The sequence below is a fragment of the Scyliorhinus canicula genome, chromosome 11 (genome assembly GCF_902713615.1).
Source record: "Scyliorhinus canicula chromosome 11, sScyCan1.1, whole genome shotgun sequence".
NCBI classification, from domain to species: domain Eukaryota; kingdom Metazoa; phylum Chordata; class Chondrichthyes; order Carcharhiniformes; family Scyliorhinidae; genus Scyliorhinus; species Scyliorhinus canicula.
This window is the reverse complement of record NC_052156.1, coordinates 36,800,437-36,818,795: the sequence shown is the minus strand read 5'-3', so window position 1 is coordinate 36,818,795 and position 18,359 is coordinate 36,800,437. Positions and strand designations below refer to the sequence as shown.

Genomic DNA, 18,359 nt, shown 5'->3' with positions numbered 1-18,359 from the left:
CCACTGGAGCATTTGCTTGACCACAGTGCTAAAATAAAAGTCACCACAAAACAAATATTCCTAATCTAATTTATAAATCAAATCTTGCCATATTGCATATTAATTACCATTGTGCATTCCCTCAGTGCAAGTGTTTCTTGCCTGTCTTAGTGCTCCTATCAAATGCTACCCCAGTCGTTGCAGCATGGCTGATGGAAGGCTGCTGACTTTCAATGGATGAGATTGCAGATGGACTTGGAGGATGATCTCACGCACCTCCGGAACTTGAAGGCCTAGCTTTTTGATTGCACTGTCTTGACATGAGCAGCAGCAGATGGGCAGTCTGGTTGTCAGGCACAGAAAGGGCACTCGCAAAATGGCAGTGGTGCAAAGATGATGGTTGTTATTCTGAGCCAGGAAGCAGATTAATGCTCCACAAAGCCACTCCCCCGGGGACACAACTCCGCAATCCGACAAATTTTTCAGAGGACAATTTGCTGTGAAACTCTGCAAACCCCTTTCAACAGCTATCTGCAGCCATGATGGCAGTTTGTCCAATAGTAGTTTGAGCTTCCAAGCAGCATCCAAACATTGGGTAGATTCTGCATATGCTGTAATGGAAGCTGAGACATCAGCCAGCAGATATTACATCATGTTTTGATCTACAAGAGTCCTAAAAGAGTTGGCTATCACATCCATACTGGATGAGCTCCAAACTCTAGTTGGTACTGCATCCCTCTATGTGCCTTGACATGGACCCAGGCTTTCTGGCATGAAGCATAATGTGCACATTTATCAGCCTTCTTCTCTAGGCTGCTTCATCAAAGTCCTCGCCTGAGTCCTCTGCAGTGGAACTTGTTCAGACCTTCCAATGATCTGACACCTCTGCTACCCTTTGGCCCAGCTCCAGTTTATTAATGCCCACGACTTGCTGTTAAACTATCCGCGAAAATATGTGCAGTGTCCATATCTGAGCTGGTTATTGTGAGTGCAGGAGCATATGAGGTTGTTTCTTCTTCATCACTATTGGCCTGCTCTTCCCCCTCTTGTTCTTTCACCACAGCCACAGTGCACGATTGCAGTTCTCGATAAAAGCACAAGGATATGGTTAAGTGAGGGGTAGGGGTAAAGCATGGGGTGCATATTAACACCATCTGCAGCTGTAAATAAGAAGAGCAATAAATGGGACATGAGAAGAAAAATTAAATTTGAGGATTCCATCATCTTTGATGGTTTCCGCCCTGCTTATGGCCACAACCTTGGGTCAAGAGCCCTCCACTAATAATGATTACTGCCTCCTCTATCTGATTAAGACATGCAGCTGTGCTTGTCCTTGCCAGTTTGGTTGTGTTGCCTCTTGATAAGTGTTGTCTTGTCTTGTAAGAGAGGTATGCCAGTTTTGTGAAATGTACTTTGGATGTTGCAGGTTTGAATAGCCGGCAGTGTATGTAAGCTGTGAGATGTCAGTCTGCAGCTTATGTGAGGTAGAGATGCAGCTACAAATATTAGGCATGAGTCATGATTGATAGAGTTTGTTGTTAGGTGAGTGATGGGGGTGTTGTGCATTGAACAGTATATGAATCTAGTGGTGCAGAGTTTGTGGGGAACGATATTTGAAGATATTAACTGACTGTGATCACTTGTGTGAGATCACTGGACTTTGTACAGCAGTACATTCCAGTCCTCAGCTAGTTTCCTGGTATTGCCCGCCACGGTTATTTGATTCCACTGTCTTCAGGAGGTTTGGCTGGAGTGCTTACCAGCTCATGATGGATAGATGATAGATGACATCTCTCCTCCTCTCCACTTTCTACAACAAGGCCTTCAGTGTAGAGTGCAGTATCAGAAAATCTCAGAGTTGGTTCCCTGCCATGTTCTGCCGCTCACTTTTAGAATGACTTCCAGCATCTGGTCAGGCCACAATGCACTTTCCCTTTAAGTAGTGCAGGCTGCTTTTACCTTGTACAAGTCTCTCACAATCTTCTGTCCCTACACAGTTGTGCAGCTAATTGTACACGAAGTTCGGGCAACACACTTAGTGTTAACCTCGTACACTCAGTTAAATTATTAAAGCACAAAGTTCGTGTGCTGGAAGCAACAGGCACGGAGCAATGTGCATCACAATTCCAACACCCATCTTTGGGCCCTGGCAAACTTCATGACCTACATCTTCAAATTAGTTATGGAAACAGTACTTTCTTACATTTTCTACACCATAATTTATAAACACAAACACATTTGCAAAAACCTAAAACAATTAGGAACATTGAGTCTATCTAGTTTGAGAGTATATTTTAGCATTCTTCCTACCTGTACAGCCAAGCAAAGCGTGTTCAATATGATGAGAACAAACATGATGTATTCAAACCCAGTTGAGTTTACCACGTACCAAAACTTATACTGGTACGGGTTCTTTGGGATGTATCTGCGAAGTGGTCTGGCCTTTAGAGCATACTCTACACATTGGCGCTACAGAGACAAAAAGGTTTCCCGTGATCAAACAGTATGACATCACACATAAGAAACTTTAAACTCAGAATATTTTCTCAGAAACCTATAATAGCTTAATAAAAAACCTCAAATAAAATATCATCTATTGGGCATTCAGTTCCGTTAGTTTATAAAATATTAGGGGTAAAAATGTCTTTGCCAACAGCACAAGAAGGGCCATAGTAAATGACTGACTGTGGGCTAGGTTTAAAACCACTGTCTATTCACTATTGCCCGCTTTGTACTATACAACAAATTTGACACATTGGGCAGGATTCTTCCATACTCGGCGGGGTGGGGGGTCCCGGCGGGACGGAGTGACATGAACCATTCCGGCATCTGCCCGTCCCAAAGGTGCAGAATCCTCCGCACCTTCAGGGGCTAGGCCGGCGTCGGAGTGGTTTGCGCCCCGCCAGCCAGCGTGGAAGGCCTTTGGCGCCACGCCAGCCGGGGCCGAAGGGACTCCGCCGGCTGGCGCAAGTCCGCACATGCGCATGAGCATTAGCGACTGCTAACATCATCCCCGCACATGCGCAGAGGGGGGTTCACCTACGCGTCTGCCATCACGGAGGCTACACGGCCGACGCATAGGAAAAGAGTGCCCCCATGGCACAGGCCCGCCCGCGGGTCGGTGGGCCCCGATCGCGGGCCAGGCTACCGTGGGGCACCCCCCGGGGCCAGATCACCCCCCCCCCCCCCCCCCCAGGACCCTGGAGTCCGCCCAAGAAGCCAGGTCCCACTGGTAAGGGCCCTAGTCTGATCTACACCGGCGGTACTGGCAAAGAACCAGCGGGACGTCAGCCCATCGCGGGTCAATCGGCGGAGGGGGGGGGCGCTGCGAGCGGCCGCCGACCGGCGTGGCTCGATTCCCGCCCCCGCCGAATCTCCGGTGCCGGAGAATTCAGCGGACGGCTGAGGCGAGACTCATGCCCCCCCCCCCAGCGATTCTCCGACCCGGCGGGGGGTCGGAGAATCTCGCCCATTATTGTTTTTCATCAGCTTCAGAATTTCTTTTAATTACAGCAATACACTATAATAATCAACCTCAGAAATCTGCAAATAATCTATCCCTGAATAATTTTACAATCTCAACATTAAAAAAAAGAAATGTACAGAATTTTTATACACTTTATACATGTCATCAAAAGTTTTATTTCTTTAGTAAATATGTCTGTTGATATTGCAAATTGTGTAAATGTGTGTGTAAATTGTTTTTTTTAAATCAATCAGACAGACGAGGAAAGTGGTTCACAATCTTTTATATGTCATGGCACACCTCTATGCTATAAAAATTATTTGACACAAGCCTCCTTTTTTCTCTGCCGTCTTCCCTTATTGGGAACTTCGTTTTTAACTTCTCCCTGACCTTGGTCCTGTTTTTTATTAACCTCCCTCTGTGTCTCTCGCTTCCCCCGGGGTTTTTGTGCCCTTTTTGAGTTTTCACTTTTTGTGCAGTCGCGTGGGGTCTTTGTCTTCAGCATGTGCGGATCTTTCCCAGCCAGCGCATGCACGGGAGACCCAAGATTCATCGAATCTTGAAGGTACCAACCACAGACCTGAAGACGAAGGTTAGTTTTAGTTTAATTACATGAATTGTGAATAATTTTGAATCTTTTTGTGGCGCACTTAGGGAGTCTTCACGGCACATCAGTGGCAAACAGGCTGGGAACCACTGGTCTAGGATGCAGTGATCTATTTCATATTCAGCAAGCCGTTACATGATAGATGAAAGTGATGCATCAATTTAAAACATAACATGTATTTACATTATACTTTTGATGTAGAAATATGTCCCAAGGTATTTCATTGAGAAAAATTCAATCCAAATGAGGCAAACCATTCGAAATTACATCTATGCCCGAAACTCCAATTCCCAGGGGAAAATCTTAACTTTTCCGTTCAGGTGGAAAAATGGTGATAGAAGATTTCTATACATTGTATATTATTGAATGGCTGGTTTACTCCTCCCAGTTTATTGCCTGTTGGTGAAAGTTATAATCTTTCCCATCATTTTATGATTTGAAATAAAATGCTCCTTCATTGTTTTACACTGTTTTAAAATGCATCCTCAGCATTTTTGTATAAAAGATAACATTATTGATATACAGAGCATGGATTTTTAAAACGAGCCAAACTGGATTTGGATTTCATAATAATAATAATAATAATAATATTTTGGCCTGGTGCTGTGAAGCAACAGTGCTAACCACTGTGCTACCATGCTGCCCATCTTGAGCTGCCATCCAAAATTTGTCAGACTTCTAAAGTTTGCAATTTAACTGTTTGATAGACGGTCTTCAGGTGACAGAATGCTAAATTGCTGGAGAATTAAAATCAACCGTGATGATGAGAGACAAGTTTAGACCTGCTTGTCGCAGTACCTTTGCATACTTAGACCATCCATTCCCTTTGGAATCTTCCAGTCTCACCGTGTCTTCTGGCTGCAAAGGGTGGAGTCTTTTCACGGATCTATCGCAGAATACCTTCTGCCTCCTTTTTTGAGTGTTCAGTCGTCCCTCTAACATATGTTTCACTGGTTCATGAGGAATATGAGGCAAGGTCATTCTCAGTTGCCTATTCATCAGCATCTGAGCTGGCGAAAGCCCATTGATTAGTAGTGCCAAACAACAACTTAGGAACACGAGGTAAGTGTCATCTCGGCTATCTAATGGTTTTTTTTCAGGAGCTGTTTAACGACATGAACGCCCTTCTCAGCTTTGTCTTTCGACTGAGAGTAGAGAGGACATGTGGGAAATCATATGCCGTGCAAATTCTGTCCACTCATAACTATCAAAACAGGGACCATTGTCACTCATGACCACATTCGGTATGCCTTGGCACGCAAAAATCTCTTCAATATTCTTAATGACACATCTGCCCATAGAATTCGACAGCTGTGCTATCTCTGATAGCTAGAGAAATAGCCTATGACCAGATGGTATTCCTCTCCATTCAAGTGGCAGAGACCCATGCCATTCCTCTCCATTCAAGTGGCAGAGACCCATGCCAACCTTCTGCCACCGAGTTGTGGCTATCTCACCCATCTGCATTGGCTCCTTGCTTTGCCTGCGCTGAAAGGTTTGGCAGGTTTCGCAGTTGTCCACCATCATTTCAATGTTATGGTTTTACCCTGACCAATAAACTGCCTTCCTGCCTGTACGCTTGCACTTTTCCATTCCCAAGTGCCCTCCGTGGAGCTTCACTAGGATCATTGACTGTAATGACTGTGGAATCACAATCCGTTGATTCCGCAGCAAAAATCCATTTGCATCACTTAACTCTGCTTGTACATTATAAAATTGTAAGAGCAGAGCCATCCTCTGGGCCATCCTTCGAAGAGATACTTTCTCACTTTCTGCAGGACTGTGTCCTTGGTGGTTTATACCCTAATTATTTTTGACTTGTTGTCAGATACTGGCAGAGACTCAGTAACAAGGTTTACATGGACCTGCATGCCCTCATACAACTGGAGTGTTTCCTCTATGCCTGTGGGTCTAGATAGTTTATCAACAACAATGAGATGCTTTCTGGGCGTATATATCAGCTTGAAGTCATTCCGTTGTAACTTCATGATCACTTACTGACTCCTCGGGGACATCTCGTAAAGATGTTTTTTTATGGTAGCGACCAGTGGCCTGTGGTCAGTCTCCATGAAGAACGTTGGAAGACCATACACATAATCATGGAACTTTGTCAGCCCATTAATCAGCCCGAGGCATTCCTTTTCAATTTGCACATAACTGCATTCAGTATCAACATTGATCTGGATGCATATGCTACTGGATGCCAGTTTCCTTCCAGATCTTGCCAGGAGGAGGACCGCTCCCAAACCTTGATATGTCCGTCGAGATGTTTGCATTTTCTGCTGGGTCGAAAAACGTCAGGACTGGCGCTGTGGTCAACGAAACTTGCAATGCCTCCCATTCTTGTTCATGGCTGTTGGACCACTGGAATGTTAGTCTTTCTTTATAATCTCCCTAAGGTGTGCAGTTTTAGCTGCCAAGTTGGGAATAAATTTGCCCACAAAATCTATCATCCCTAACATTTTTAATATGCCTTTTTTGTCCGTAGGATGTGGCATCTGCAGAACTGCCCTTATTTTATCTTGATCAGGCTAAACGCCTTGTGCTGAGAGCTTGACTCCCAGAAAGGTGATGCTGTGCAGTACCGATTTGACATTTCAGCCTATTCAACTTCAAGTCATTCTTCTTGATACTCTTCAGGACCCTGAGAAGCCGTTTGTCATGTTCTTCCCGTGTTGATCCCCAAATTATTATGTCATCCACATAAACTCGGACTATTGAACTTCAACTCTGTGCTCCATGACACGATGAAAATTTCTAAAGCAAAAATTATGCCAAAAGGCATTCTTAAGAAGCAATGTTTTTTGTAAGGCCTGTTGAATGTACATTATTTAGTGCTTTCTTTATCTAATTTAAGTTGCCAGAAGCCTTGTGACGCATCTAATCTGCTGAAACAAGTTGCTCCTGCAATCTTGCATATTATTTCCTCTATTTTAATATTGAGATTCAAACCTTTATAGTCCATACAGATTTGTAAGTCTCCATTACCTTCTTGACACAGACCCTAGAGTTTACCCAGTCTGTAGGCTCTTCTGTGCACTTCATTATACCTAAAGCTGTCATCCTCTCTATCTCAGCCTTTAATTTATCTCTTAATGGAGCTGGTACACGTCTCAGTGAGAGTCTCACTGGCTTCGCGTTCTCCTTTATTTGGATTTTCTACGTGATGGTAAAGTACTAAAACCTTGGAAAATCTCAGGAAAATCAATTAGTATGGGGCTTGTTGCAGAGCTGTCTGCACTAGCTGCAGTTCCTCACATGCTTCTACTCCTATCAGAGATTTGCATTCTGTCGCCAAAGTGGATAATTTCAACATGTGAATTCTGCTTTTTACATTGACATCAAGCTTGCATGCTCCTAACGTCGGGATTTAATTTCCATTGTAATGTCTTAACAATACTGTTTTGTTAACTACTTTCGTTTAAATTTGCAGCTTTTTTTACATCGGACAGATTGATGAGGTTGGCCATCGTACCTGTGCCGAGTTTGACTGTTATAACTGTGTCATTTATCTTTAATGGCACTGTCCATTTATCTTTTTGATTATTTGCCTTTAATTCACTATTGCGACAAATTGGTACAAGCACACTGTCGTTTGGAATGACTTGAGTTTCCTTGTCTTCACTTGAAATCATGTCTACAAAAAATGTGTCCTCGAGGCACACTTGATCAACGCTCTTTTTTTTTAAAATAATTTTTATTGAAAGAGTTTTTCCATACAGACATTTACCCCTACTAATTTTTAAATTATTTACAACACAATCCCTCTAGGCAAATGTCCCTCCCTCGCCCGCCCTCTCGCGCGCACCAGTCCTCCCCCCCCCCCCCCGGCAACCTTAACAACCAAGGCAGCCTACAGTTTCAGACATGAGCAGCGAGCAGGCTTGCCCGCGTTACAGTCGTGCGTGTCCCCCCACGACCCTTGCTGCCCCCCCCTCCCCTCCCCTCCCCCCCCTCCCTTCCCCCCTCCCTCCCCCCCCCTCCCCCCCCCCCCCCCCCCCCCGGGTTGCTGCTGCCACGACCCCGAACGTCTATCCCTGATCTAAAAAGTCAAGGAAAGGTTGCCACCGCCTGGCGAATCCCTGTACCGACCCTCTCAGGGCAAATTTGATCCTTTCTAGCTGAATATAGCTAGCCATATCGTTAATCCAAGTTTCAACGCTTGGAGGCCTCGCGTCCTTCCATTGAATTAATATCCTTCGTCGAGCCACTAGGGACGCAAAGGCCAGTATTCCGGCCTCCCTAGCCTCCTGTACCCCCGGTTCTACCCCGACCCCAAAGATCGCAAGCCCCCATCCTGGTTTGACCCTGGACCCCACCACCTTCGACACCGTCCTTGCCACCCCCTTCCAGAACCCTTCCAGCACCGGACATGCCCAGAACATATGCACATGGTTCGCTGGGCTTCCCAGACATCTGACACACCTGTCCTCACCCCCAAAGAACCGGCTCATCCTTGTCCCCGTCATGTGAGCTCTATGCAGCACCTTAAATTGAATGAGGCTCAGTCTCGCACACGAGGAGGAAGAGTTGACCTTCTCCAGTGCATCCGCCCACGTCCCGTCTTCTATCTGCTCTCCCAGCTCCCCTTCCCACTTGGCTTTCAGCTCCTCCCCCGATGCTGCTTCCGCCTCCTGCATTATCTTGTAGATGTCTGATATCTTCCCCCCTCCGACCCAGACCCCCGAGAGCACCCTATCACTCGCCCCCTTACTGGGGAGCAGGGGAAACCCCTCCACCTGCCGCCTAGCAAATGCCTTCACTTGTAAATATCTGAACATGTTTCCCGGGGGGAGCTCAAACTTCTCCTCCAGCCCTCCCAGGCTCGCAAACCTCCCCTCTATAAACAGGTCCTTCAGCTGCCGTATGCCCACCCTGTACCAGCTCTGAAATCCCCCGTCGATGTTCCCCGGGATGAATCTATGGTTCCCTCTTATTGGCGCCGCCAACAGACCTCCCATTTCACCCCTATGTCGCCTCCACTGCCCCCATATCTTGAGGGTGGCCGCCACCACCGGGCTCGTGGTGTACCTCGTGGGGGGGAGCGGCCATGGTGCCGTTACTAGGGCCCCCAGGCTTGTGTTGCCACAGGACGCCCTCTCCATTCGTTTCCAAGCTGCCCCCTCCCCTTCCATCATCCACTTGCGCACCATTGACACATTTGCCGCCCAGTAGTACCCCGAGAGATTGGGCAGTGCCAGCCCTCCACTGTCCCTACTCCGCTCCAAAAAGACCCTCCTCACCCTTGGGGTGCCATGCGCCCACACGTAGCTCATGATGCTACTCGTCACCTTTTTGAAGAAGGCCCTAGGGAGGAAGATGGGCAAGCACTGAAATAAAAACAAGAACCTTGGGAGGACCGTCATTTTGATTGACTGCACCCTCCCCGCCAGCGACAACGGTACCATGTCCCACCTCTTAAACTCCTCCTCCATCTGTTCCACCAGCCTGGAAAAGTTCAACTTGTGGAGGGTCCCCCAGTTCCTTGCCACCTGCACCCCTAAGTACCTAAAGCTCTTTCCTGCTCGCTTGAAGGGGAGTCTCCCAATACCCTCTCCCTGGTCCCCCGGGTGTATCACAAAAACCTCGCTTTTGCCCAAATTTAATTTGTACCCCGAAAAGTCCCCAAACTCTGCTAATAGTTCCATTATCTCCGGCATTCCCCCTTCTGGGTCTGCCACGTACAGCAGTAGATCATCCGCATACAGCGATACTCGATGTTCCTCCCCTCCCCTAGTCAGTCCTCTCCACCCCCCTGAACCCCTCAGTGCCATCGCCAACGGTTCAATCGCCAGTGCGAAAAGTAGGGGGGATAGGGGACATCCCTGCCTGGTCCCTCGGTGGAGCCCGAAATACTCCGACCTCCTCCCGTTTGTCACTACACTCGCCGTCGGGGCCGAGTAGAGCAACTTCACCCACTTAATAAACCCTTCCCCAAACCCAAACCGTTTCAACGTCTCCCACAGGTACTCCCACTCCACCCTATCGAATGCCTTCTCCGCGTCCAGCGCTACCACTATCTCAGCCTCCCCCTCCACTGCCGGCATCATAATTACATTCAGCAATCTCCGCACGTTCGTGTTGAGCTGCCGCCCCTTCACGAACCCCGTCTGGTCCTCATGGATTACCCCTGGCACACAATCCTCTATTCTAGCTGCCAGGATCTTTGCCAGCAACTTGGCATCCACGTTCAAAAGCGAGATAGGCCTGTAGGACCCGCACTGCACGGGGTCTTTATCCCGCTTCAATATCAGGGAGATCAGAGCCTGCGACATTGTCGGGGGCAGAACCCCCCCCTCTCGCGCCTCATTAAAGGCTCGTACCAGTACCGGTCCCACCAAGTCCACATTTTTCTTATAGAATTCCACCGGGAACCCATCTGGCCCCGGCGCCTTCCCCGCTTGCATCTGACCTATTCCCTTGACTAGCTCCTCTAGCCCTATTGGCGCCCCCAGCCCTTCTACCAGCCCCTCCTGGACCCTTGGGAACCTCAATTTGTTTAGGAAGTCCTCCATTCCCCCTCTCCTCGTCGGCGGCTCAGACCGATACAACTCCTTGTAAAAATCCCTGAAGACCCCGTTCACTTCTTGCCCCTTCTGCACTACCTTCCCGCCCCTCTCCTTCACTCCCCCAATCTCCCTAGCCGCATCTCGTTTGCGAAGCTGGTGTGCCAGCATCCTGCTCGCCTTTTCCCCATACTCATAGACCGCGCCCTGTGCCCTTCTCCACTGCGTCTCTGCCTTCCTGGTGGTCAGCAGGTCGAACTTGACCTGCAGGCTGCGCCGTTCTTCCAGCAGCCCCTCCTCTGGTGCCTCCGCGTATCTCCTATCCACTTCCAATAGCTCCCCCACCAGCCTCTCCCTCTCCTGCCTCTCCTTTCTTTCTCTATGCGCCCTTATGGAGATCAGCTCTCCCCTGATCACTGCCTTCAGGGCCTCCCAGACCATCCCCACCTGCACCTCACCCGTGTCATTCAAGTCCAGATAGCTCTCAATGCTCTTCCGGACCCTTTTACACACCTCGTCGTCCGCTAACAGCCCCACATCCAGCCGCCACAGCGGGCGCTGGTCCCGCGCCTCCCCCATTTCCACATCCACCCAATGCGGTGCATGATCAGAGATCGCAATGGCCGAGTACTCAGCTTCTCGTACCCTCGGGATCAGCCCCCTGCTCAACACGAAGAAATCGATTCTGGAGTACACTCTATGGACGTGGGAGAAAAAGGAATACTCCCTCGCCCTCGGCCTACCAAACCTCCATGGGTCTACTCCTCCCATCTGCTCCATGTACCCCCTCAGCACTTCTGCCGCTGCCGGCCTCCTATTGGTCCTTGCGCTCGATCTGTCTAGCCCGGGGTCCAGCACTGTATTAAAGTCCCCCCCCATGATCAAGCCCCCTGCCTCCAGTGCCGGAATGAGGCCCAATAGGCGCCTCATAAAACCCGCGTCATCCCAGTTCGGGGCATATACGTTGACCATCACCACTTTCTCCCCCTGCAGCTTACCCTTCACCATCACATACCTACCCTCCTTATCCGCCACCACCTCCTCCGCCACGAACGACACCCTCTTTCCCACCAGAATCGCCACCCCCCGGTTCTTTGCGTCCAATCCAGAGTGGAACACCTGTCCCACCCACCCCCTTCTCAGGCGAACCTGGTCCACTACCTTCAAATGGGTCTCCTGTAACATTGCTACATCAGCCTTCAGTCCCTTCAGGTGTGAGAATACCCTTGATCTCTTGACCGGCCCATTCAACCCCCTCACGTTCCAAGTGATCAGCCGGGTCGCGGGACGACCCGCCCCCTTCCCCTGCCGATTAGCCATGTCCTGTTCCCTGCTCGCCCCGGGTCGACCCTCCCCTTCTGACCCGCTCCCCATGGCGATGTCCCCCTCCCCCCACCTCTCCAGTCCTCCACTTCCCGTTTCTGGTCTTTTCAGCAGCAACCCGGTGTCCCTCCCTAACCCCCCTCCCCCCCCCCCCAGGCTAGGACCCCTCCTAGCCGCGATGTCCCCTCCATTGTACTCCCGTAAGTCAGCTGGTTCACGCTGACCCGGCTGCTCCTGCCCCACTCTGACTCCCCCCGGCTCGGGGGGGGGCCTCCCCCCCCCTTGCCACTCCTCCCTGGCCCCGCTCCAGCGCGGGAAAGGTCGCCATTGCTAGCCACGCCCCGCACTCCTCCCCTCCCCCCTCCTCTGCCCCGCGCGCGGGAAAACAGAGGAAAGCCCGCGCTTTCGCCCTGCCACACCCCACCCCGCCATCTTCAGTTCCACCCCCGTCCCCGTCCATGCCTGTAAAAGAACCCTAGGAGCCCATATCCCCGATCTGCTCTCCCCCCCGTCCCACCTCCCCAACTTAACATTATAAATAACAGATAAATAACAAATAACAATGTACTTAACAGTCGCCCTCTACCAAACAGCATAAATAACCATAAATAACCCTGAATAACCGCAATAACAATAACTAAGGGAAGTTGGCAAAGGGGGAAAAAACATCAGAAGAAAAACCACAGCAAGAGTTCAAAATCCAAACAAAGAATTCAGCTGAAAGTACCCGAGCGGCTACGGCCGCCAAGTATCCCCTGGGTCTAATTCGAGTCCAGTTTCTCTTCCTGTACAAAGGCCCACGCCTCCTCTGGGGACTCAAAATAGTGGTGTTGGTTCCTGTAGGTGACCCACAAGCGCGCTGGCTGCAGCATTCCGAACCTGATCCGTTTTGCATGTAGCACCGCCTTCGTCCGGTTGTACCGGACCCGCCGCTTTGCCACCTCCGCACTCCAGTCCTGGTAGACCCTCACCGTCGAATTCTCCCACTTACTGCTCCTTTCCCTCTTGGCCCACTCCAGCACTCTCTCACGGTCGCTGAGTCGCTGGAACCGCACCAGCACCGCCCTCGGGGGCTCATTTGCTCTTGGCCTCCTAGCCATGACCCTGTAGGCCTCTTCCAGCTCCAGGGGTGAAGGGACGGCCCCTGCCCCCATCAGGGAGCTCAGCATTTCTGCTACATATCCCGGGAGGTCTGACCCCTCCAGGCCTTCTGCCAGGCCCAAGATCCTCAGGTTCTTCCGCCTCATTCGGGTATCCAGCTCCTCAAAACGGCTCTGCCATTTCAGGTGGAGTGCCTCGTGCACCTCTACCTTTCCCACGAGGACCGTGGCCTCCTCCTCCCTCACAGTCATCTCCTGTTGCAGCTCCCGAATCGACGCCTCTTGGGTCGCCTGGGCTCCCATCAGCCTGGTGGTCGTCGCATTCATTGACTCCAAGAGCTCCATTTTCAGCTCCGTAAAGAGGCGCAGGAGAGCGGCCTGCTGCTCCTCCGCCCATTTCCTCCATTCCTCGGGTGCTCCACCGGCCGCCATTTTGGTCTTCTTCCCCCGCTTTTTTTTGGGAGCTGCTGTTGCTTTCTTTACCACCCCACTCCGGGTACCGACCATAAAGTTGGTCTGGTTCTCTTCAGGGAGCCTTCCCCCACCGGGATTTGTCCTTACAGCGCCGTTGGGGCCCTCCAATCGGCCCGAAAACACCTTTGTAGCAGGAGCAGCCAAACGTGCGACTTAGCTGGTCATAGCCGCAACCGGAAGTCTTGATCAACGCTCTTGATAACTTTTGTTTGTTCAAGCCTTTTCCTAGAAAAGCATTGTGTCACAAAATTATTTCTGCCATTACGGTTGGAACATGTCTTTCCAAACGCTGGACATTTTTGTGGCAAATGCCGTTTGCCACATCATGGCATAAAGTGGAGGAATGTGTCGGCCCCTTAAAATGGCCATCTGCACTGGGAGCATTTTTTTATTTGACTGCGTCACCACACTAATGATGTCGGCCGCCTCTTCTACCTTTGCGCCAAATTGCCGGAGATTCAATGTGCTGATCTGTTTTGCTACAAGCTCACTAGCATGACGTATTTGGATAGCATTTTCAAGTTGAAGCTCTGTTTGCCTTAGAGGTCCCTCACACACCGACTGGAAGGTACTAAAATTGTACGACTGCACCTTCAACTACAAGTCGGTGAGGAAGCTATCAAATGCCTCGCCTGCATTCTGGGTGCGCATACGGAATATATAGCGCTAAAATGTTTCTTTTTTTTGGGAGAGCAGTGCCAATCAAATTGCTTGAGAACTTTGTTAAGGTCCTTGCTGTCTGCCTCGCTTTCGAAGACCAACATGTTGAAAATTTCAATTGCTTGGGGACCTGCTACAGTGAGCAGCAACTGTATGTCTCTCATCAGGCTGTGCCTGCAGAGGAAGGGCTGCAACATAGAATTTGAACTGTTGCTTAAACACCCTCCAATTCTCGTCTACATTACCGGTAATCCAAAGCTGTTGAGGTACCATGATACTTTCCATCCTGGGCTTTGCAGTTGTACCGCACGTTGAGCACCAGTTGCTTGCAAGGTGAGTAGAAAAGGTGCGTTTTCTTTCTTCTTCACCAAAGTTATCTTTAATAGTGCAGATTTTTTGCAGAATCTTCTTGTTCTTTGTCAATCATCAATCCTGGTATCATGTCATGTTCTGTAGACTGGTCGATATGAATGATGCACTACAGTACATCTAGTTTAAATAATTTATTATGAAACAACTGTACGGTAAAGATAACTAGAATAAATAAAGTAACAAACTACTAACACTGACTATCATAGAGCGACTACAAAATGCATCTGTCGACCAACACGACTCACTTCCAACTCCCCGGACACAGGGTCACGTGGTGGGTTTGCACTGTTACCTAGTGATCAGAGGTTTGTATAATATTATGTACCGAAAAGCTTTGTGCATATCATCACATCCACTATCCTCGATAAGGTCCCAAACACCGGCTTCCAGAAAGTCTCCCACTTCTTGAAACCCCATTCGTCGGCTCCCTCCCACACTTCTCACATCCACCATTACCCTTGGGAAGAACCCACTCATCCAAGCCCGAGTCATGAGAATTCTCTGCACCACTTTAAACTGATCAAGCTCATTGCAGAACAGGAGGAAGTTGAGTTCACTGGCCGCAACGCCTCACACCAGTGACCAAATCCTATCTCCCTCCCCAACTCACCCTTCCACTTTCGCTTAAACCTTTCCACCCGTGCCTTACCCTGCTCTCCCAACAACCTGTATATGACCCCAATCCTGCCCTCCCCACCTCATCTGGGAGCAGCAATTTCTCCAGGACCCTGTACTCCAGTAGTTGGGGGAACTTCGGCAGCTCCTTTTGTGCAAAGTCCTACACCTGACAATACCTAAACTCACTCCCCCTCGGTAACTCAAAACTCTCCCACAGCTCATCCAACCAAGCGAATTTCCCCTCCGAGAACATATTCCTGAACCCTTGCAATGCCTCCACTGCCTGGATATCACATCCAAGCCCCCCACCCCCCGGTTCCCATACAGCAGCGCCAACACCAACATTTGGTCCAAATTAAAGTGCTTCCTCAGCTGATTCCAAATCTTAATTGTCGACTCCAACATCGGATTCCGCGTATACTTCCTCGGAGCTAACGGCAATGAGCAGACACCAGGGCCCTCAAACCTGGGTCATTGCAGGACTCCTCCTCCAACTAGACACACTCCATTCCACCCGGCCACCCCTTCCCCACCAACGCCTCAGCATCTTCACATTCGCTTACCAATAGTAGTGCCTGAGTTTCGGAAGTGCCAACCCACCTCTCTGCCTCTGTAGCAGAACCCTCTTCACCCTCGTTACCTTCCCTGCCCTCATAAATTCCAAGACCAGGGCCTCCACCTTCCGGAAAAAGGCCTTGGGGAGAACAAGCAGGAACCTTGGCAGCACATTCATCTTTATCACCTGCACCCTCCCTGCCAACGTCAAGTGAAATGTATCCCACTTTTTAAAATCCCCTTTAACCTCTTCAACTCATGCTGTCAAGTTCCACCTATGCATTGCGACCCACTCATGCATTACCCGAATCCCCAGATACCCAAACTGCTCCCTTACCAGCTTAAATTGTAGCGCACCCAGGTTTGCCCCTGACGTGTTCACCGGGAACACCTCACTCCTATGTTCAAATTATAGCCGGAAACAGCAACAAATTGCTCCAACAAGCCTATAATGCTGTCCATATTTTCCAACGGATCTGACAAAAACGACACCAAGTCATCCGCACACAGTGGTACTCAATGCTCCCTACGACTCCCCCCCCCCCCCCCCCCCCCCCCCAATCACAATCCTTTACCACTCAGCCGTGCCGAAGGGCCATCGCCAAGGCTCGATTGGCAACACAAATAACAATGGTGACAGCGGGCACGCCTGCCTCATCCTCCTATGTAATCCAAATTACCCCAACCCCGCATCATTCGTTTGAATACTAGCCATGGGGGATGCAGACAAGTATCAAACACATGCCACAAATTTAGGTCCAAACTCAAACCTTCCCAGGACTTCAAACAGGTACCTCCACTCTACCCGGTCAAATGCCTTCTCTGTGTCCATGAACACAATCACCTTTGGCTCCCGTCCCCTGACGGAGTCATGATTGCATTCAGCAACCTCCTAATGTTACTAGACAGCCCTTCACAAAACCTGTTTGGTCACCAGAAGCAACCTCCAAGCTGCACACCAACACCTTCGGCAAGACTTTCACATCCGTGTTTAGAAATGAAATGGGCTTGTGGGACCCACACTTCAGTGGGTCCTTCCCCTTTTTTGGGATCAATGAATTAGATGCCTGTGGGTGTGGTAAACCATGGTATTACATGGTACGACATTGTATTGTATTGTATTGTACATGCTTGGGCTTGTCCAGGCTGGTTCCGCCTGTAGCTCCTCCCCTCGGGCTTATGTATAAAGGTGGCAGTTTCCGCCTCCGGAACGAGTTCGGGTCCAGAGGCAGGAGGCGTGCTGTTTAGTGTATTACAGTCTCAGTTATGTTCATCACTTGTCGTGTGTTATTGATGGTGTATCAATTTAATACACTAAACTCCTAAAGATGAACTCATCACTCAAGCCTGATCGCTTGGAACTGGACCCACAGGCAGCCGACGCTACAGAAACGTTTGAACACCGGCTAAAATGCTTCGAGGCGTACCTCGCATCCTTCACCGAAGACTTCACAGACTTCCAGAAGAAGCAAATCCTCCATGCATGGGTGAGCCCAAGAGCCTTTCTCCTCATCAGGGACGCCCCCCTCGTATGCGAAGGCAATAACGCTGCTAAAATGACAATACATGAAATCCATTAACGAGGTGTTCGCCAGGCACCTCCTCGCCGCGAGATGGCAACGCCCTGGGAAGTCACTTGCAGAATTCCTGCGTGCCTTGCGCATACTCTGCCGGAACTGTGACTGCCGGGCGACATCGGGTACTCAGCACGCAGAGCTGCTGATCAGAGACGCTTATGACGCAGGCATGAACTCTAACTATATCCGCCAGCGCTTACTAGAAGAGGGGACACTCAGCATCCCAGAGACAGTCCAACTCTCCAACTTGCTGGAGGTGGCCTATCAGAACATGGGGACCCTACACCTCCAACCCCGTGGCACCCTTGTGGGCCTCGTGGGCGCAGCCATCAACCGACCCGGGTGCGACGCAAGCCTGCGCCGCACAGCAGCACGCCAACGCCGGAGGCCCAAGGTGCTACTTCTGCGGCCAGAGTAATCACCCCCGACAACGCTGCCTGGCATGGAATGCAACTTGTAACGGCTGTGAAAAGAAGGGCCATCTTGCAAAAGCCTGCCCGATCCCCTCCATAACCTTCCAGACCTGCCCGTCAGGGCCGCCCCCAGCTGCCGCGCCGCCCGCCATGTGTGACCCACAGAGGCCGCCATCTTGGACGCCATTGCCGCTGCCACACGTGACCTATGGGGGCTGCCATCTTGGATGCCATCGCCGATGCCACCCGCCATGCATGACTCATGGGAGCTGCCATCTTGGGACCACTCCGCAGCCTCCCGGGATCCCAGCTCGCCCGACCATATGCTGGCCGCCGCTACCTCTGACCAGCCTCCCGACCGCCTTCCGAAGCTCGCCTCCATCACACTCGACCGGTCCCGGCCTCATCACCTCGTGAAGTCCACGATGACCGTCCGGAACAACAGGCAGGAGACGGCCTGCCTTTTTGACTCCGGGAGCACAGACAGCTTCATACACCCAGATAAGGTCAGCCGCTGCTCCCTCCCAATTTTACCCGTGACCCAGAAAATCTCCCTGTCTTCCGAATCCCACGCATTAGAGATCTGGGGGTACTGTGTCGCGACCCTAACTGTACAAGGCGTAGAGTACACTAACTTTAAGCTCTACGTCCTCCTCCATCTCTGCGCTGCCCTATTACTGGGGCTTGACTTCCAGTGCCACCTCCAGAG

General features: G+C 50.3%; 1 protein-coding gene across 1 annotated transcript in view; it reads right to left on the bottom strand.

Annotated features, from left to right (window-relative positions):
• The window catches only part of LOC119973643 (voltage-dependent L-type calcium channel subunit alpha-1D-like), an 863,992-nt gene that overhangs the window by 238,121 nt on the left and 607,512 nt on the right, over positions 1-18,359 (bottom strand). Inside the window, exon 30 of the mRNA XM_038812023.1 lies at positions 2,290-2,448. Within this exon, the coding sequence (XP_038667951.1) occupies positions 2,290-2,448 (159 nt within the window). The remainder of the gene's footprint in view (positions 1-2,289; positions 2,449-18,359) is intronic.